General features: G+C 33.7%; 2 protein-coding genes across 3 annotated transcripts; one reads left to right on the plus strand and one right to left on the minus strand.

Annotated features, from left to right (window-relative positions):
• Positions 1-4,027: 4,027 nt before the first annotated feature.
• Positions 4,028-6,304, minus strand: LOC129305126 (myb transcription factor 42-like). Its single transcript, XM_054945060.1, has 3 exons — positions 6,047-6,304; positions 5,823-5,952; positions 4,028-5,161 (listed from the first exon to the last, which is right to left on the minus strand). The coding sequence occupies exons 1-3, from the start codon at positions 6,177-6,179 to the stop codon at positions 4,255-4,257; spliced, it is 1,170 nt and encodes a 389-aa protein (XP_054801035.1). The 5' UTR covers positions 6,180-6,304; the 3' UTR covers positions 4,028-4,254.
• Positions 6,305-16,367: 10,063 nt separating this feature from the next.
• Positions 16,368-20,998, plus strand: LOC129306893 (dnaJ protein ERDJ3B). 2 transcript variants are annotated; one of them, XM_054947685.1, is made up of 10 exons: positions 16,369-16,777; positions 16,852-17,000; positions 17,090-17,225; positions 17,555-17,666; positions 18,237-18,353; positions 18,549-18,635; positions 19,807-19,866; positions 19,957-20,034; positions 20,307-20,378; positions 20,460-20,998. In XM_054947685.1, exons 1-10 carry the CDS (start codon positions 16,707-16,709, stop codon positions 20,616-20,618), a joined length of 1,041 nt encoding a protein of 346 aa, XP_054803660.1. In that variant the 5' UTR covers positions 16,369-16,706; the 3' UTR covers positions 20,619-20,998. The 2 variants fall into 2 exon arrangements, with proteins under 2 accessions (XP_054803658.1, XP_054803660.1); XM_054947683.1 differs by having other exon boundaries at positions 16,368-17,000.

Genomic DNA, 20,998 nt, shown 5'->3' on the forward strand with positions numbered 1-20,998 from the left:
GGGTCTTAAAATTTAACAATTAATACTCCCTCTATTCAAAAATGCAAGGCATTTTTGAACAAATCTCATCCCAAAAAAGTAATTACCTACTTTTCAACCATCTTTTTATATTTACTCTTATTAAACACCCTACGATAAATATAAAGTCATTATCAATAGGAGCACTTTTGAAAAAAAGATAATAATTACACCTTGAAAGATAAAAAATACTTTATATTTTTTAACAACTAACTTTTTAAAAAATGCCTTACATTTTTAACAGAGAGAGTATTAAAATACATTTTATATATTATTTTGAGATATTTTATAAATTAAAAATAATAAACATATGACATTATAAATATTTTCAATTTAAAAAAACTTATAACTATGTACCCAATATATGGTGTCTTAGTATAAAATAACTTAAAATTTAAAGAATTCATTAATATTTTATATAATTTTCAAAATAATTTTTTCTATATTTGAGTATACGGGCAAAATTCAAACTTGAAGGAACTTGTCCTAATAGGCCCAAGCATTAAAAAAGTATAATTTCACTGAGCTAAATTCTAATTTTTTTTTTGAATTTATTCAAGCCGATCTGTCAGGTTTAGCTTAAATTACTGGCTCTATTTAGCGATAAGCACCCAAGTAAAATATTTTGCTTTTAATTTATTACACTTGTTATTGTCAACATTCATTGCTAAAATTGTACACGCTAATTTATAAGTCATTTTTAACATATTTTATCATAATTAAAACAACTATAAAATTTATCATCACTGTTTAAAAAATTAATAAATTTTAAAATTTATTTTATTAAATATACATAATTTTTGATAGAATAAATATACACAATTTAATAATACATTCTATCTTCTTAACCTTTTAATGATGGTATAATAAGGAATCAATAGCATATGTTACACTATACATAAAATTGCAGTGAATGAAATAATGTGTTTTTTTTAGAGGGTCAGTGTGTATTTAGTTTTCAGTTTATTAAAAGTTTATTTAGCAAAAGTCAGTTAATGGAAATTAGTTATTGTAATAAAATTTGTGTTTGTATACATTTTTTTAAAAATCAGTTTAATAAACTGAAAGTTATTTGAATTAATGATAATTTATTCTTTTAAAATGTACTTTTTAATATATAGTGATCAAAAGGGATATTAATTTATGATCATTTATAATTTTTGTCATGTAAATATAATATATTAAAAATGTGAAAAAAAATTAAAATAACATGAAATTTAACATGTTAAATAATAAGAATAAAAAAAATAAAGTTTAACATTGAAAAAAACTACATAATAAATAATTCAATAGTCATTAATATTAAATGGCATACCTTATAAATAGGATTTATAAAATATTATTCTCTTTCTTTTTCATATACAGAAGGTACCTTTTCATATAATCTATTTGGCCTTATAGCTGTTGCACTAAATTTAAATTTTAATAAAATATAGCACGTAATAAATACTGTAAGAGAATAAAGGCAGTATAATAAATTCAAAAACTCAACACTAAAAAGTTAATTTGAAAAGCTTCAAAAAGTTAAGTTCTCAAATTCATTTTAAATAGCTTTTTCAATGTTCATTCAAAAAATTATTTTGCCCAATCATAAAATTTTCAAATAATATCTTACATTCTAAAAATGTAAAAATATATTTAAAGACTAAAAGTCATGCATCCAAGGGGGCCCTCAGTCTTTGGAAGTTGGACTTAGGAACTAGTCAAAATGTCATCTCTCCATCGTTCATAAATCATTCATCTACCTAGCTTTATAAATCATTCATCCACCTAGCTTTAGGAACAACAAAAATTTGAGTTAAAGTTGACAAATTTATGATTAGAGTTAACAAAAAAGCACCACAAAAAATTTGGGCCAAGCTATAGGCTTGGACACTTGAATAACGTGTCCACATTCAGTGCTTATCATAATGATGAGCACCGAATGCTCATCAGGGTCAAGAGCAACCCCGGCCCTTCATTTCAACTTTATTTGATCTCTGTCATTTATTTAAATTAATTTTTAAATATTTTTAATATTATATTTATTAAAATAAAAATATAAAAAATATATTAAATTTGGAATATTTAGAGTATATTTAAATGGTTAATTTATAAAATTTATAAGTTTTTTAATATTAAACTAGGTCATTTAAGTTATACCCGAATTATACAGAGTTTATTTGTATGGTTAAATTATAAAATTATAATTTTTTTGTATCGACTAGATTGGTAACACACACGCCTGTGCCCGCGCGCACGCAAATTGTAAATTTTTTTATATTTTTAAAATTAACAATATTAAAAATATTTAAGAATTAATTTAAATGAAAGGTAGGGATTAAATAAAGCTAAAATAGATGGTCAAAATTACTTTTCGCCTTGACGAGCACGCGGTGCTCATCATAAACGATGAGCATCAGATGCAATTCACTGAATATAAATTTTAAATTTTTTTATACTTTTAAAATTAATAAATATAATATTAAAAATATTTAAAAAATTAATTTAAATAAAAGGTAGGGATTAAATAAAGCTAAAATAGAGGGTCAAAATTACTTTTAGCCTTGATGAGCACGTGGTGCTCATCACAAACGATGAGCACCGGATGCAATTCACTGAATAACTATTAAAATTTTAAAAAATATATTAAAAATATTAAATGTCAATTAAATGCAATTTAATCTTACTTTTTAGTCCTTTAGATTACAAAAACATGAGTATCCCACATTTTTAAGTATTTAAAAAGTATATTCCTTTCATTAAAAGATGTAAGATATTTTTAATCGAATCTTGCCCCTTAATAAAGTAATTACCTACTTTTAAACTAACCATATTTTTTTATATTTATTCTTATTAAATACCCTATAATAAATATAAAGTCAATAGGGGTACTTTTAAAAAAAAGGCAATGATTATACCTTGAAAGACTAAAAATATCTTACATTTTTTTAATATTTAAGTTTTTAAAAAAATACCTTATATTTTTTAATGAAAATAGTAGTGTCTTTGCTTCTTTTAAAAAAATAATTAATTTCACTTGGACCGGCCTGAATAGCATTGAAACTTGAGAGTGTTGGGATTGAGTTTGACTATATAATTTTTTTTTTTATAAGTTTGAGCTTATTAAACCTCATTTGAATTACCGATTCTACCTAACTTCACCTTTCTACTAAATCGTGGTAAAGGAGACCAATATATATGATACCTCCTATCATCTTATTTATAAATAACTTTCATTGTGTTTTATTGAAATAAAAAAAAATCTTACACCTTATTAACTTTATTTTAAAATTTAATAATTTTTTATTTCCATATTTAATAATAAGAAAAAAATTTAAAATTTTTTTTATGACATTTAATAAGAGCATAAAAAAATAAAATAAAAAAATAATAAAGTATTCAATGAATAAAATTAAAAATAATCTTTTCTCTGGACGTCATGATTAGGAACAAGGGTACATTTAATTTATTCGGAACCCACACTTCACTTTTCAATAAGATTATAAAGAGTCAATGTATGGGTTCGTACTTCGTACGTATTCCTAGTGGCAATCACTTATCAATTTAGAAGAATAACAGTTAAGTCATAAAACTCTGAACTAATAATAATTAACTCCTCGATAAATTTAAAAAAAATAATTAAAAATTTTAATTTAAATAATTATAAATTTAAAATTTTTAATTATAATTAAGTATTTAAACATCAAACACAACTCTTAAATTATAACAAAAAATTTTATTTGTAAATGTTTAAATTTATATTTATAATTTATTTTATTGAGAATTTAACTAGCATTAATTTATTATTTTGGTACCTAATTGTCTAGTGAAGGGCCATTGTTCATGATCTTTCCACATCTCAGTATGGAAAAGATACTTACATTATCATGTTTTTAATTGTAGAAAAAAAAAAAAGGCGCATTGCTCGAAGAAATAATTAATTTTGCAGCCTGCCGGGGAAGTCTTCACGCGTCAGTGGCATGTGGGGCAGACTAATTAAGCATTAAAGTATGGAACCTCATATAAGTTATTAGTACGTGGCAGTAATTCCACTGCGTACTGCTATTATTCACGATAGTAACACACCCAGCACCTCCTCAGCCAGAGCGTCAAGTACAATAATGTTACAATAAATCTAAAGTTAAATCAAAGTCTATCACCTAATTCATTGACTCGTCACCATTAACTAAACCACCAGGGCAAGAGTTTTCCTTTTGACTGAACATTCTAAAGAGTATAGTACATATATGAAGGTCAGGAAACAATCAAACGCGGCTTGAGATTTTGCTTCTCATCAGGATCAGCGATTCCAGTAACCTGACAATCATCGTCTTCCCAGAGCCAAGACACGATTTGTTTATCGTCCCATGTCCGCGACTCGTTATTATTCATCAACTGATCGTCCACATCAATCTCCCAATTATTCCAGTAATCGTATTCAAACAGGGAAGGCATGGAAGAGCAAGAATACCAGTCTTCAGAATTATTATTGCTACCCTCTGGCTGCTCTCGTGACGCCCTTGTGTAATCAAAACATGACACCTCATCATCTCTCTCTCCCCCCCCTGTCAAGCTCGAAAGCCCACCACCTTCGTCTTCCAGCAACCAAGTGTCCACCATGTCATTAAGACATGACTCCCCACCACCATCAACGCCTTCCTCAAGACCCTCCAGTGTTGTCTGCTCTGTTTCTCTCTCTTCACCTAACCTCAACAAACCATCTCCGCTTTCTTCATTGTTACTTGGCTCACCTGCTTCTTCTCTCTCTACTCTGTCTTCCGTATTGTCACCATCCAGAGCCATGAAATCCTCGAAGTCTATGACGCTTGTTATGGACAAGCCTTCGTCCTCTAGTGACGGCGTGGGTGGCACTGTAACTGCTGCTACGTTGTTATGATTCGTTCTCTCCTTGGCCTCTTGGTTGTTGCTTCTGTTCTTCTTCATGGCCCAACGGCTGGTTCTGCCAGCCTTGCGCTTGGTTGCTGTACTATTGTTTGCCGGCTTGGCTGTGACTGTGTCCGTGGTCACAGCTGCTTGCTTAGTCTGATCCGTAACAACCGGCCTCTTGAAGGCGTAGATTTTCCTGCTCAAGTGAGAATTCCAGTAGTTTTTTATCTCGTTGTCTGTTCTTCCTGGCAAGTGACTCGCTATCAGGGACCACCTGCAATTTAGCGTGTTCATATTCCAGCTCCAACAAGACTCTTAGCCTCCTTTGTGCACTTTCTCCAGCACAGTCTTATTGAATGCAGTTATCCATGCATGATCCAATTTCCTCCTTTTAATTACTTTAGCGGCGTACGACTCGGGTTCTTATTATTATATAACTGAGCTCTTCGTGTTAATTACATGCGCGAACATATCTATGTATTTAAATATACAAGCATTCGGATTGTTATTGCATTTTGATTCATTCTTTCATTACACATAATTCTCACTTCTTGATTTTTGTTTTCAAAAATATTGTGCCCTTATATTTACAAAAGAAAATTAAACGGTATAGATGTGTAGTCTGGAGAAGACTAACCCAGTTAACATATTTCTTACAAAAACAAAAAAACAAAAAAACAAAAGCAGATTCGAAAACAGAGCTTTATATATGTGTGTGTGTAATTATATATAATATGTAGTTTTGCTGTTTTCTTGTCGTAAGCCTTTTTGCATAAAATGGATAATGCGAAAAATTAAACAACTTCATACAGACTTTAATTTCCTTAAAAAAAAATCCTTTTAAATTATTATTAAATAAATTAGGAGGAGATTGATGGGGGTTTAACTTCTTGTTTCATAAGTTCCATATATACCATAGCAGTAACATTATTAACCTGTTGCCCAGAGAAGAATGGAGTTTAATAATGAGCTCTTCCTCCTGAGGAGAAATGTTGCCCCTTTTAAGGTCAGATCTCAAGTAGTTGATCCACCTTAACCTGCAACTCTTCCCACACCTCAGCAGTCCTTCGAAGGAGACAGGAGCAACAGTACAAGATCAATGAATAGATACAAACGACTCGAAAACCTCAAAGAGAGCGAAGTATGTATAATGTATTACCAGCATTCTTGGGCAGAGCCCTCCAAGAGCCTTCCCCATTGGCCTGAATGTACTTAGTCAAGATCTCATCCTCCTGGGCACTCCATCTGCCCCTCTTCAACCCCACTTTCTCACAGCAGGGTGCTCTTCCCATATCTGTTGAGCTAGAAAGCAGAAAGCGCCAAATAAATATAATGGTTAGATTAGGAGGAAGGTCTCGCTCGCTCCAAGTGGGATGAGGTCCAGATAGGACAATATTTGAATCATGAGCACGGATAGGCAAAAAGGGACGACATTTAATATATAGAGCTGGGAAAAGTGGGGTCGTAGGGGAATAGGGGTGCTGATGGAGATACATGTGGTGGCACAAAGTGCCACGTTCGTTGTGTCTGAATAACACCATCGTGGCTCGTCCACCTTCGATGCCTCCTTGCGGGGCTTCCACGTCTACCACGTTCATGCTCACACTCTTCCACACGCATCCTTCCCACGCCTCTCCTTCTAATTCATGCGCAACTTCCTGAATATGCTTGGATATAGGACTATATATGCTGCATGCTCCCGCTCCAATCAAATTCATTGCGCGCGCGCGCACGTATATAGATCAAAATTAGACCTACCTGGCACTGCATCCATGATGCATATGTGTATTTAATTTGAAGCTGGATCGTATGTGATTCTTGCCAGATGCTATTGATTATATAGTCTTCTTTCTACTGTATGCCAAATATCGAAACTCTACGTGTAATTGCAGATCTTTTAATTTATTAAAAGAAGGGATCCTTTTCTATCAGGGTGCATTGTCATATGCAGGCCCCTTTTAACAAACAAATTAATTAAAATACTCTCTTTACACATTTTTAAGATCACCGAAATCACCTCTATGATACAGCATGAAAGATCTATGTGCGCACGGGTAATCAGTCCCTAGCTAGTTCGGACGAGTGCTACATCTCCCACTCCTTTCAGTCGAGCCATGTTCGTGTCTAGATGGCAAATAATCTGATAACGAGCTTAATTCGGTATAACTTACAAGCTTACGCGAGGATATGATTATCAAATCATGGATCTAAATTAAGTGCAGTCAAAGAGTCATGACGTTGCAGACTTTACTCGAGCTTTAGTTTGCATTGATTAATTTGGGCCGATCTGGCCACCGTGAAAGGACGAAGGGATCCCGACAAATAAACTATCTAGTCCACCCCCAAAAAAGAAGATAGAGTTTCTTTTAGAGTGAAGGTGCATATTAATTTGCCCCAAAAGTATCTTGACAGGTGAGTCCACCACCCTAAACCAAGAAAAAGGATAATGCTGCCATCAAAGTTTGTCAAATGTGCAATGCCGACTCATTTTAACGGATCTAGAATGTTGACCATTAGCAAGCATTTTTCAACCGGAATGTGGTGATTTGGCAGCCACGTTAGCTCAACGTGACATGTGTTGAGGTACATAAGTGGAAATTGTTTGGCTTAGAGATACACAAATGGAAATTGCCTAGCTTAAATTTTCTAAAAAGTCGAAGAGGGCTTGAGTTAAATAACTTTCTTTGAAATTGAATGAGTTTTTAGGTTAATCACTCAAAATTCCAAAAAGTCAAAAAGGGCTTGAAGGCAAAAAAGTTAAAAGAGGACATTGAATCTCTGGCTTGAGCTTTGCATACATTGTGTTGAATGTCATAGATGATTCTTTTGTCCCAATTGAAGGCTCCACATCTTTTGTCCGCAGTCGATTTCCAAGTAAGGAAAGCAATCTTTATAGTCTAAAACCCTATTTTGTTTATTTTGTTAAAGATGTCTATACATGGGTCTGGGTTCAAAGATGAGTTAAGTGTTCTAGAGAGGATAATAATGGAGGGGCATTTCCAAATATTCATTTGCAACCTGGTGGTATTGATTGAAATTATATTGATGACCTCATAGAGTAAGTGAAGAGACGCAAAGAGCCATACGAGAAGGTAATCACTTAGTTGATATCGAAGTATGTGCCTATCGTTCAAGCTATTGAAGTTGAGATATCTGAGTACGTTAAAGATGAGGATGATGAGTGTGTTAAGTATATGGGCACCAATGACTTTGTAGAAGTTAAAGGTAATTGTGAAAGTCATATTGAACCCCATCATCTTGTTAAGTCAAAGGGCACTGGTGATGGAAGTAGAGGTATAGGTGGTGAGTGTGAGGCAATGAAAGGAAAAGTATACTATTACAAAAAAATTTTTTGAAGTGCTTATTTTTCATCTGCGGGAGCGCTTCAAAAGAGCCCTTGTAGCTAGCGCTCTGGAACATACAGGAGTGCTTCAAAAGCACTCATGTTCCCTACAAGAGGCTTCAAAAGCACTCTTATATGTTTTGGAGCATTATAGGAATAGTCTACGAGATTGCTTTGTAAAAAGTACCCCTATAGGCATCCCCATACAAATAAAAAAAAAAAAGACTTGTAGGAGCATTTTTTAAGAAACGCTCTCGTAAGTGGACTTACCAGAGTGCTTCTAAGTATAAGCACTCCCATAAATCCACCTACCAAAGTGCTTTTAAATTGAAGCACTCTCGTAGGCTCAATTTTTTTTTAAACAATCATTTTTGTTTTACAATATTACATGATTCATAAATTGATGTACAATATTTGAAATTTAAACACCATAAAACAATAAATAATGAACTTTCATTTAAAATTTAATAAAATACAATGTTTTTGAGTTTGGTAGCTACAATCTGAATCAACCACTCTAATCACAAAATTAGTACATAGATTTGTAATCCAATCTAATCTACTAAATATTGGACTATAAGAGCAAAAATAATATCTAAAACGAATAAAATTGTATTCTATAATAATGCCAACCTGAAAAAAATGCACAAAACAAAAGTCTAGATAACATAAATAATATAAAATATATATATATATATATATAGTTAGATACTAATCATACTATTTACAATTTAATATTTCAACACAAATAACTTCACACATAATTTTTTGGTACAATTATTTAATATATGATATTATCAAACAAAAACCAAAACTTACCTATCTTTTGATTAGATAAGATGAAACAATAATTTTTTTATACTATAAGATCCCCTCCTCTGATTTTTTATATCTTCCTCGAGTCTTTTCATGGAGTATTATTATTCAAGCTCTAAAAGTTTGAAAAAGGACTAACTAAAAGAGACAAGATTATTATTCAACCCAAATTAGTGAATCAATTGGTTATTAAAAATGCAATGATTGATTGATTCAAGCTAACCTCTTGCTTTTTTAACAAGTCAAAGGCGGATATATAATAGCATGTCTCTAATCTAATGTGATAGGTTGGCCATTCAAGCTTCCCAATGTATATAATTTAAAAGACATTATTACAAAAGAAAAGTGATTACATTCCATGAGAACTATTAAAGTCAAAATAAAACAATTTAGTATGGAGAGGAAAAAAGGATCTTACAGAATCATGATCATAATCAAGGAAGACATCATGAATATTAGTAAAATTATTAGAGGTCTCTCCCTTTGTCCATAATGTTGATTGTGACCAACTATAGAATGTTGCCTTGCGAGATGATATAGTTGCAACTATAGCATCTCTGTTGGTAAAACCTTGTATAAGAATGGCTCCCATGTTCATATTTTGAGCTATTACCATTACTAAACCTTTGCTATCCCATTTCATACTATCTAGAAGTGATTCAACTTGAAATAAGGTTATATCCTATAAGAATGCTCTAAATGACAATCACGTCTATAGGAAAATTACTGCTATGGCTTGATAAATAGAGTAATTTTTACTAGTTGACTCTTGGCCACCTTGCTCACAAATATAAATACAAAATATTCACAAAAAAATGAATGCAAAATCAACTCAAATGAGTGATACATAATAATAATAGGAAATACCAAGATAAGAAAACATCAGTGATAAATAGTCAACCAAGAACCAACTCCTTTTCTTTGCTATCTAGCAACTTTAGCTTAACTATAGACAATAAGTAATCGGTAAAACACTACAAGAAATAGAGGAGTTTGTACATAAATTTAAAAAGTTGTATACTTCTTCTAAAATATATGCTCTCTTAACCAGAAAATAAATAATTCTACCAAATTTACTCTCACATTCTCAAATTAATCATTAGTTATGCCCACTTAGAATTATAAGCAAAAAGGTATTATTCGTATTTCCTATTTATCATAGTCCACAGATGTTATACAATCTCAGCCTCAAGTAACTATTCATAAATAGTCTAAGGGTTCAACGCTGCCAATATTCAATCCTTCCCTTACAGTCAAGTGAACACACTCATTAGTTATGGTTTATCAAATCTTTTACTCTCAAGATTTGCTCGTGTAATGAGAGGATTTGTCGTTACCTCTTGAACCAAAATTAGATAGAATGAATTTGACAAAAAGCTAAAACAAACTACCAGCCAATAAAGAAATAATTGGATTGAAAACTAAACATACCACGATTCAAAAGCAATTCATATATGAAAAGATAATGCATAAAATTAGGAAGAAATCACAAGAAACACTTACATGATTAGAAAGGAAGAACCCTTACCGTCGTTTTAGAAAAGAAGGGGAATGATAGAGTTGTCACTCACTTAACTATAATGGATGTTGCTCTTGGCTACTGATAGAGATGCTCATCGCAACGCTCAAGCAAAAAAGGGATGGATACTTGTAGGGAATGACAATAAAGAGAATGGTTCTTTACATAGAGTTCAGATCGAGGAAGCAATAGAGCAGGGAAGAAGCACCATCAACGGTAAAATGGTGAGAGGAAGCTTAGAAGACATATGCGATTCAGATTTGAATCACGACCCTTTGGCTTTTGTAAATGGAGAAGATGGATGGAGTGACGATAGACGATGGCGAAACATGTATCGTGCTCCAGTGAGGACCTTCGACAATGGCATGGGTGATGGGGGTAGATAATATGTCAACTTTAAAGAGAGAGTGAAGAGAGACAAAGGGCTAATAATTTTTATTTTTTGAAGAGTATTGATGAATGGGTATCGAGGGGGTGGGGTTTATAATTAATATTATTTTTAAAATTTTTTTATTTTCATTTTAGGAGCTTTCTTTTTCTAAGCGTTCTGAGAGGTTGAGGATTTTTTTAATATCCCATTTTTTATGTCCCTTCAGGAGCGCTCCTTTATAAAGCACTTAGAAAAGGTTTTTCAATTTTTTTTAAAAAGTATTCAAACTTATCAGAGCGCTCAGTAAATGAGGGCTCTGAAAGGTTTTAATTTTTTTAATTTTTATCCTTTCATTTTGGAGTGCAAGCGCTCCTAAAGACTTAGCGTATTAAAGCTCATGTAGGTTTAACCTCCCTATTTAGTAGCATTTTTTTTAAAAGCACTTCAAAAGACATGCTCTAAAAGACAATTTTTGTATTACTGGTAGTTGGCTTACATCAATGTGAGGTGAGAATATAGGGTAAAAGTGATTGAGAGTGATGTTGTTAATATATTGATCACGACAATGCTGTAAATGATGGCTTAAGTTTAAATGAGGAGACTGACAGTGAAGAATTAAAAGTGATGGTAAAGACACTAAAAGTTAGAGTAAGGATTCTTAAGTTAAGGACTTCATTAGAGTGGATAATGGATTTAGTAAATGTAGTAGAGACCTTAAAGATGGGGATGACCTAGATAGTGAAAAATTAGGCCTAGATGTTAATAGTGGTGGCCCATTAAAAGAGGAGAAAAGGCCTAGCGACTTTTATGGACCAAACTTAGTCATTTGTCATGTTGGGCATGGCATTTGCTAATAAGGAGGAGGTGTTGAGTACCATAGATAGGTATGCTATACAACCGGAAGTTAAACTTATTTGTATTAAGAGTGAACCCTAAAAAGTGAAAGCTAGGTGTGAGAAAACCTACCTCTTTGGGTTATACGTTTCTAAGGACCTTATGTTATAAGCACAAATGTCTTAAAGTATACAAGAATAATAAGGCATCTATAAAGTGGTTAGTTGGGTACTTTATAACCAACGTGTAAAAGAGGCCGTAATACAATATTAGTGACATAAATTAGGACACTGTAGATGAGTTGACGTTACATGTAAGCATTCACAAGCGTAAAAGGGTAAAGAGATTGATTATGGAAGAAATAGAGGGAGCTATAAAGATGAATTTGCCAACTTAAGATATTATGTCTTTGAGTTGAGGACTTCCAATCATGGATCTGACATGAATATGGAGCTGAGTAGGGATGCATTAAAGCATGGTGAACTAGTGTTTAATAAGATGTATATAATGTAGGGTAATTTTAGGTTTTCCCATTTGAGTTGCTTACTTGTTTGCAATACCATGGTACTTAAAATTGATTTCTTTTTTCTAATAAGTTGGTTGGAAAAGTGGTTGTAGGAGGTTTACTAGTCTCAATAGGACCTTCTTGAAGGGGCATGCAAAAGGCATTTTATTATCAGCAATCAGTCTTGATGTTGATGACTCTTTGTTTCCATTAGCACTTACTCTCACTCAAAAGGAGAACAAAGTTAATTGGAAATGATTTTTGTAATGGTTACAAAAATATTAGGATCTAGGAAATTGAGATAATGTCACTCTCATGTCTAATATGCATAAGGTATAATTGAATCTTGCATTTTTTTGTACTTATGATTTATTTGATATGATAAATATCTCTATTGCTCATTTACAAAGATTGAACTTTGCTATAATTGAAGTGCTTCCAAATGCTGAATAAAGACTCTGTGCATGCCATTTATATGCATATTGGAGTAGGAGATTAAGGGAAGAAGAAGTTGAGAAAAAAAATCTCTGTATGTGCTTAGAGCACTTTTGAAGAACAATTCAAGGATAATATGAAGGCTCTTAGTAGATTGAGCAAGCAAGCAGCTAAGGCAGCGATATCACAACCCCCTCAAACATGGGTAAGAGCATATTTTACTATAAAGAGTTTAACATGGATTGTTGACAACAACTCTAGTGAATCTCTGAATGTAAGGATCGATGATTTTATATATTTGCCAATAATAAAAATGTTTTTGATGGGGTTCGAGTAAATATAATAAGTAAGTAGGCAGAGATTGAAAAAAATGTAAAGAAGTGGAAAGAAAATCCAAAATGTGTTTGTAGAATTGTTTAAGAGCAATATGTTCTTAGCTATGAGTTACACAATATTTTTCAATGGAGATAATGGTTATGATGTAATCGAAGGTCTAGATAGGCACATTGTATTTTTGAATCATAAGACCTGTAATAGGCCATGTATCATAAGACCTTGTACTTGACTAGTTATAGGGAGAAATTGCAATTTGTTAGAGGTAAGAGATTTTAGAACACTTTAAACTTATAGAGTAAGGAGCCACCACCTATTACCAAGCTACTAAGGAGACCAAAGAAGCATAGGATAAGGGCAGGGGAGGCTAGCAATTGAAAGAAAAAAGGGTCAAAGGAAGGAAATACTTAACATAGATTGAGTCAGATAAGTGTAAGTGACTTGCGTTCACCAACAACTAAGAAGCTCTCTATGGTTGGATCTTATATGAGATTCAATGTGTAAAAACAATGGTCATAATAAGCACAAGTGTAAAGATGTATATATGTGTCACTTATTCTAGAACCATTAATACTCAAAAATGGTAATAAATATAGTTGTTGGGAGTGTTTAATAGTCATTAATGGTGGTTCAATGGCTTGTTAATGATAATATGACTTGTTAGGACCTAGTAAATCCATTAAGTATTATTGGGAGTGGTTTTGTAATTTCGATGAAAGAGAGATTGTGGAGTTGAATGTTGGAAACTGCTCAAATTGGATTATTAATGTATACCCTTGGGAATTATTTGTAAATTAACTATTTTGGGCACCATTCAAGTTATCTGGCAAGCTTTGGAAGTTGTGTCTTGATGGCATTGAAGAAGGCTTACGTTGACATAATACTTAATATAATGAAGGGAGTGGCAGCATGTATCACATGATCTGAGAGGAGAGCTATTTTAGTGGGATTTAAGGTATAATCATAATCCTCCAATAGGATAATTGCTTCCTCATTTTTGTTTCCCTTTTCTTCTTTAATATTTTTCCTTTTCTTTTGTTTTTCCTTGACTTTTTGATTGAGTTGTTGGCTTGTAGACTTGGTTGGGTTTCCCCTACTTTTGTTATGTGAAGTGGTTTTGGTTTGAATTCTTTGTTGACTCTGAAAAATATAATATTTCCATTTTGTGGATTAGTTCTAGTATAAGGTGAAGGAGTGAGAAAAGAGGGAAGGAGAGAGAGAGAGAGAGAGAGTTAGAGAGTATAAGAGAGAAAGGTGAAGAGAGTTAGAGTAATGCATTTATGGGCCCCGCCAATCAAAAAGTAACAGCCAGTTGCTTAATTAACAATAAGGGGGATTGTTATGGGTGTAATTATGTAAGAGTCAGAATGTATAAAAAATGAGTTTAATATTTAAATCACCTTTGGATATATAATTTAGGGTTCAAATTATCATTTAAACCTATGTTAAAATTAGTTGGAAGAGATATCATATTTCTATTATCATACCTCTAAGGACATGAGCTTTCATTTTCAATTCTTCCATTAAAAAAAAATAAAAGGAGTAAAAATTTTTAAATGTGTGTCTTTGTATGATAAAAATTCTTAAATATGCATCTTTATGTTAAGGCTGAGCAACGAGTGGGGTGGGTTAGCTCGACGGGGAGCTTGTAGCCTGCCTCATTTTATCTAGCTGGGCTAGCCTGTGCTTAACCTGTTTAAACCTATTCTCAAATGAGATAGTCTAGCCATGGTGGGTAAATACGTGCTTGTCTAGCCCGTTTTTTCTTATGAATGTCCATGTGGATAATAAAGACAAAAGTTGAAAAATTCTAAGCATTATACTAGATTTGAGAAGGGGAAACGGTTCATATACATAGTGTGAAAGTTTCTTTGTCCAGGATCAACAATAATATTAAATTTGAACTTTTTTACTGCATTAGAAATCATTACAAATGAAAATGAGTCAGAAATTAAAATGATCCAAATGGAGATAAAGCTTCAAATAAATGGAAGACAATCAGAAATTTGAGTAGCAAAGTGCAGACCAAACATGTAACAAGATCAAAGCACCTAGATTGAGAAGAAGGATAGCAAACCTACAAGTTTAGATTTAAAAGACTATAATAGAGGTAAATCAAACAAAAAAAATATCATAATAGTTTTCAAGTTCAGATCATGCTCGTGCCACTGTTGAATATCTGGACTAAAGCGAGATACGAAGAAGAACAGGTGAGTAGCTTTAAAGTTCAACATCATGAGTTTGAGAGATGAGGGAGACAAGATGAGGGAAGCTGTTATTGAAAAGGGATGAGATACAAATGTCAAGATTAAGAGGTTGAAAGTAGGTAGTGACGAGAAGATAACTAACATCAACAATGATGATATCCCTGTGACTTCAAATCTAATGCCACTACTCTTAAGTCGTTAGCTGTTGAGGGATGACAATGACGAGGGTTAAGGGAGGTGTAGAGACGACGGTCGGCAAGGTTTTTCAATCTGAAGAGAAGAAGCAAGAGGATTGATGTGATAATTAGAGTCTCAGAGACTCAGAGAGATGAGGGACAACAATGATAACTAGTAAGGGGAGACAATTGGACGAGGGTGAGTAGCTGTGACAATGAGTCAGAGACAAACGAGAGTGAGAGCGATTGGATTATGGAATGAGGGTTTTGGACTTTGGCCTTTCATTCTCAAGGGAAGGAGACAAAATGCATCATTGCAAATTTTATTTAATATAGTTATCTACTTACTTGTAAATAGGATAGGATAAGTTGTTCAAGGGGTAACTTGTAGTCTATCTTGCTTGTTTAAACTAAATTCGGGCTAGCTTGTAAAAATAATTCGATTGTTTTTTTAACTAAATGGGCAGGTGAAAACCCGCTTGTCTTATTTGGGTATGGGCGGGTTTAACGGGTTGCAGATTGTCTGCTCACCCCTACTTTATATATCATTTAATTTGTTTTGACAAGATAAATCATTTAAGATTTAACAAATGGATTCTTTTGGTTTTACTTATAAATTATGTTTTATAATATTTTTATGATTTTTTGATAATATTTGTATTATTGTATTTAGAAGTCGCTTTGCAGAAGTTATGAAGTAAACTTTTTTTAACAATGTGTATGGTATTAATAAATTATATATTAATAAATATATTTACGGTAGGAGGGGAATTGAGAAAAATGATTATGATTGAGTTTGAATTCATTACGGCTGATAAATTTGGGTAAATTATTTAATTTTAATTTAATTATTTTCTATAAGCCAGGAAAGCAAGGAAATATCCACGCGTAGTGATATAATTGGCTCAATCAACCACTGGCTGGCGAGATTGGACAAGTTCTTCATGAAACGAAACACGTTGCAGAGTCTAGTGGAGCATGCCGCTGCCGTGTAAGATCGTCCGAATCACTTTCAGAATCAGGAGTCGCTCAGGGAAACTGTAAAACCAGTAGAGAAGGAACCCAAGACAGCCAAATAACAAGGGAGGAGAGGAAGGAACAGAATTCGGGCTTGATTCAATAATCCAAGGCTTTCTTCATTTGACTCCTCTTTGAAAAACCTAATTCCGTATTTTGAATTCTTGATGCTTCGACTTTGAATCGAGATCTCATTCTAGGGCATTAAATTTGCATTTCGAGAGATCTAACTCTCTCGCCATAACCATACCTCTCTTAACATTCATGGCGCTTCGAAGAGAAAAGCTTCTGTTCTTGTTATGTGTTCTGTGCTATACTGTAAACGTCATTGCCGGGTATTCTTTCTGTTTTCTCCCATCAACAATGCATACATTTGGCACTACTCCTTTGCTTATTCGACCGGTTGCAGAAAGAGCTACTACGATGTACTTCAAGTGTCGAAGGGTGCTTCCGACGAGCAGATAAAGAGGGCTTACAGGAAGCTGGCGTTGAAGTATCATCCCGATAAGAATCAGGGCAACGAAGAAGCTAATAAGAGATTTGCTGAGATCAACAATGGTATATGTGGATTGGTTGATTCGTATCGGGCAGTTAAATATGTTTTTGTTTTGGTTCTAATTTTTTTTCTCTGACTGTTTATGCATTAGCGTATGAAGTATTGTCGGATAGCGAGAAGAGAAGTATTTATGACAGGTACGGTGAAGAGGGTTTGAAACAGCATGCTGCTAGTGGGGGCCGAGGCGGTGGCGGAATGGGAATGCACTTCCAAGACATTTTCAGCACGTAAGTCCTATATATGCAAGGTCATCAAACCTGTTGGGGCATGGTGAATTAAAAAGGCTATTTGATTACGTGATATCTTCGTGAATATTTGAAAAAGTATTTACAAAATTTTATGCCTAATTTCTTCTTGCATCAGCATCACAGAATGTGCACATGCATGAAACCTGAGCAGAGTGAGGCACATAAATACTCTAATTTTCTAACTGTTTTCCATATATACTCATCCAACCGTTGGTTGACCTTGTGGGCAATAGTACTTATTTTGTTTCTGATATACTTCTATGCGTGTAATATGTGGTTTGTTTCACAAGTTAGATTGCTTCTTTCAGTTTCTTTGGTGGAGGTTCAATGGAGGAGGAAGAGAGAATTGTAAAAGGTGATGATGTCATTGTTGAATTGGATGCAACCCTGGAAGATTTGTACATGGGAGGTTCCTTGAAGGTACGGGCATGCGCAGCAACTGTTCTTGTAAAATGGAATAGAACCTTCTATCTATTGATGAGATCCATTCGGCACTGATGCAGGGGCAGGGCTCTGCTGATACGCAAATGTTACCATATTTATATTTCAGAACATCATATAGCTGGAATTTGGATGCAATCAAATTTGAAATTATCAAATTGGTTCTCATATAAATGATAATGCGTACTATTTTAGGAGGCTAAATTAGCATAATAACAGCAGAACTTAATTAGTAGCTGCTATTTTTAAACCCTTGTTTACTCACAAGGCTCAGTTATCTAAATTCTAATTCGGATATTCCACACATCATCTTAGATTTGATTTTCCTGGAGCACGTTCTGTATTTGCTTTTTCTGTTCTATGTCCCAAACTGTATGATATCATTGTATACATTTATTTTGAAGCACACCATAGCCAAGAATCATAGTGATATTCAGTTTAGGTGCTAACTCACTGACTCACTGTGCTCTAGTCTTGGCACACGAAGTTTAGAAGTTCTGAGGTTTTACGCGATTGCTTCACTCTGTATTTTTTCATTGTACTTATCAGGCTTGGAGAGAAAAGAATGTTTTAAAGCCAGCACCTGGGAAGAGGCGTTGTAACTGTAGAAATGAGGTTTACCACAAGCAAATTGGTCCTGGAATGTTTCAACAGATGACAGAGCAGGTGAACAGCCTCTCTAGAAATGTTGATAGAACTTATCATTTTAGGTTTTAATATTTGATTTATAATACAGAGTTGCAAATTCTTGTGTCATCACCTTGTGGAATTTTTTTTTTTAAGGGTGTTGCAGGTTTATTTTGTTCAAGTGGTTAAAATAAGTGGAGATTTTCACTTATCATTCTGAATTTACTTTTACAGGTCTGTGAGCAATGTCCTAATGTCAAGTATGAAAGGGAGGGGTATTTCATCACTGTTGATATTGAGAAAGGCATGCAAGATGGGCAGGTAAACTTTTAAAGCTGTTATCTTTAGTATTAAATCATTACCTCTTACAAGCTGTTCGCACATATGCTCTCCGCTATGAGAAAGCTTTTAAAGACACTAATGCTCTGATTGGGTGATGATTGAAACTGCAAAAAGAATCTTAATTGTAAACCAATATTAGTTTGTGTCCTTAAACTGATTATTTTGTTTTTCATTAAGTACTTATAACTCCAGTACATATTTTAATTAACATCAGTTAATGGTTAAAGTATAGGCTGTTTTTTGCCAATTTTTGGTCCTTAACTTCTTACTTTTGATTGGAATGGAAAATTCAGTCAATCTTGATTTCCAGATTTTAAACATACCACTGTACTGAGAGAAAATATTCGACTCATTTGCAGACATACAAGTACTTTATGCCATTATTGATCTGAGTTCAATTTCAGGAGAATTTGTCGCTATATTGTAGCTTTTAATGTCAACTCGAAAGGGTATCCAGAACTATTGGAAAAATTGAAGAAAGTATGTTCAGGTTGGGTGCAGTACTGTAGTTACCCCAACAAATAAAAAGATTTTGTAATGTAGAACCATTGGGAAAGAGTGGAGAAGTAGATAAAATTAAAAGGGAAAAGGGAGATGAGGGAGAAATAGGGAAAAACAAAGAGATGGAGGGAGAATGAGGAAGAAAAAGGGGATAAACAAATTTGTTATTTTATTTCACCATCAAAATCTATGAAAAACCCTAATGGCCAGCAAATATTGGGTCAGTTAGTAAAAGTACGGCTCATGCTCACCTCAAGTACCCACTTCATTGATCATGTCACTCCCATTGTTCTTTTTCCATCCTTCGTCAAATTCATTCTCAGAATGAATGAGTGATGAATTTTCCTGAAAAATTTGAAGAACCGAGAACAAGAGATGATGGAGCTGGTTGCTATAATAATTTGCTGGCGAGTTGGATTCTATTGACTGGGTTTGTTTCATCTGACTATTGGGCCTTAGATTTTATGTTGACAGCAAATGGATAGTGAGAGAAATAGCGTTTGCCAAAGAGTGGGGAGGGGACCTTTGTTTGTAGCCTTTCAAGGTACTTGGAAATTGGAATATTGAACGGCTTAACACTCACTTATGTTTTTCTCTGTTGATGATGTATCATTGACATGTAGAGTTACAAGTTTTTATCCTTACACAGGAAGTGTTATTTTATGAAGATGGAGAGCCGATGATTGATGGCGAATGTGGAGATTTAAGAGTTTGTAACTACTGCTTTTGTATTTATATATCGTCTGTCATATATATTTGTGTTCTTGATATTGAATACTATATTTTGGAACTTGGATAGTTCCGCATCCGTACAGCACCCCATGATGTCTTCAGAAGGGAAGGGAATGACTTGCACGCCACTGTTACTATAAACCTGGTAAGTATTTTTCAGTTGTTGATATGTGTATTAAACATTTAAACTACTAAATGCTTGTTCAGTCCAAAGAGGGGGACAAGCCTACCAGTTGCTAGAATTTGTCGCTAATGAAGACATTTTGTATAACTGTGCCCATCTATTTTATTAGTTTCCTTAAATTCTCTTCGCGTTTTATATATATATATATATATATTCTTGGCTTCTACTTGTTGGTATCAGCATTTGAACTGAAAACCTCAAAGTTAAGCCTTTATATGTTCTATTTCTTTCAGGTTCAAGCTCTTGTAGGTTTTGAGAAGACCATTAAACACCTGGATGAGCATATGGTGGACATCAGTTCGAAGGTGATATTCATCCCGTCTGTCAATTGGTTTTAGAAAGGAATTAAGCTAGCACACATCTGACAGACTGTTTTAACTATGCAGAAAATCACGAACCCAAAGGAAGTGAGGAAGTTCAAAGAAGAGGGCATGCCGTTCCATATGAGCACGAAGAAAGGGGACCTTTCCGTAACTTTTGAGGTTTTGTTCCCCACGTCACTTACGGAGGAGCAGAAAACGAAGATGAAAGCAATTCTTGGTTAGGATACATGATACATGCTTTTAGGTAGTTACGGGAAATTCGTCCAAAAGAAAGGTAGTTACGAGAAATGTTAGCTGGGGCTTCTTTCTCTGGTTAGTTGACGCGTGGGTGATGGTTTTCTGTCATATAAATGTTCGTGTTGTAATCTCGTGGATCACACGGCCCTTTTAGGCGTGCTATTTTTTGTCAAGATAAAAGGAAAGTCCAACCCGATCCGAAACAAACCATGGATCCTTAGCCTTTGTTGTTAGGGTTGAAATTGTCGTTTAAGCCTAGAAGAGGTAGGGAGTTCCTCTTAGAAATTGCTGCTTGTGAAGGCCCTATCTTATGGTGAGTGAAACAGTAAAGATCAAAAGCCACGAATTTGATTGTTCTTACTGGA

The sequence above is a fragment of the Prosopis cineraria genome, unplaced genomic scaffold, assembly GCF_029017545.1.
Source record: "Prosopis cineraria cultivar Desert tree isolate PC_DT_omini unplaced genomic scaffold, ASM2901754v1 PC3, whole genome shotgun sequence".
Lineage (NCBI taxonomy): Eukaryota > Viridiplantae > Streptophyta > Magnoliopsida > Fabales > Fabaceae > Prosopis > Prosopis cineraria.

Coding starts and splice junctions, on each gene's coding strand:
- LOC129306893 (XM_054947683.1), top strand. CDS start 16,742: ATGTGTTCTGTGCTATACTGTAAACGTCATTGCCGGGTATTCTTTCTG. Junction 17,226..17,554: donor TTCCAAGACATTTTCAGCAC/GTAAGTCCTATA, acceptor TGCTTCTTTCAG/TTTCTTTGGTGGAGGTTCAA. Junction 20,379..20,459: donor TGGTGGACATCAGTTCGAAG/GTGATATTCATC, acceptor TTAACTATGCAG/AAAATCACGAACCCAAAGGA.
- LOC129305126 (XM_054945060.1), bottom strand. CDS start 6,179: ATGGGAAGAGCACCCTGCTGTGAGAAAGTGGGGTTGAAGAGGGGCAGA. Junction 5,953..6,046: donor GGCTCTGCCCAAGAATGCTG/GTAATACATTAT, acceptor TCTCCTTCGAAG/GACTGCTGAGGTGTGGGAAG. Junction 5,162..5,822: donor CATTCTTCTCTGGGCAACAG/GTTAATAATGTT, acceptor GCTAAATTGCAG/GTGGTCCCTGATAGCGAGTC.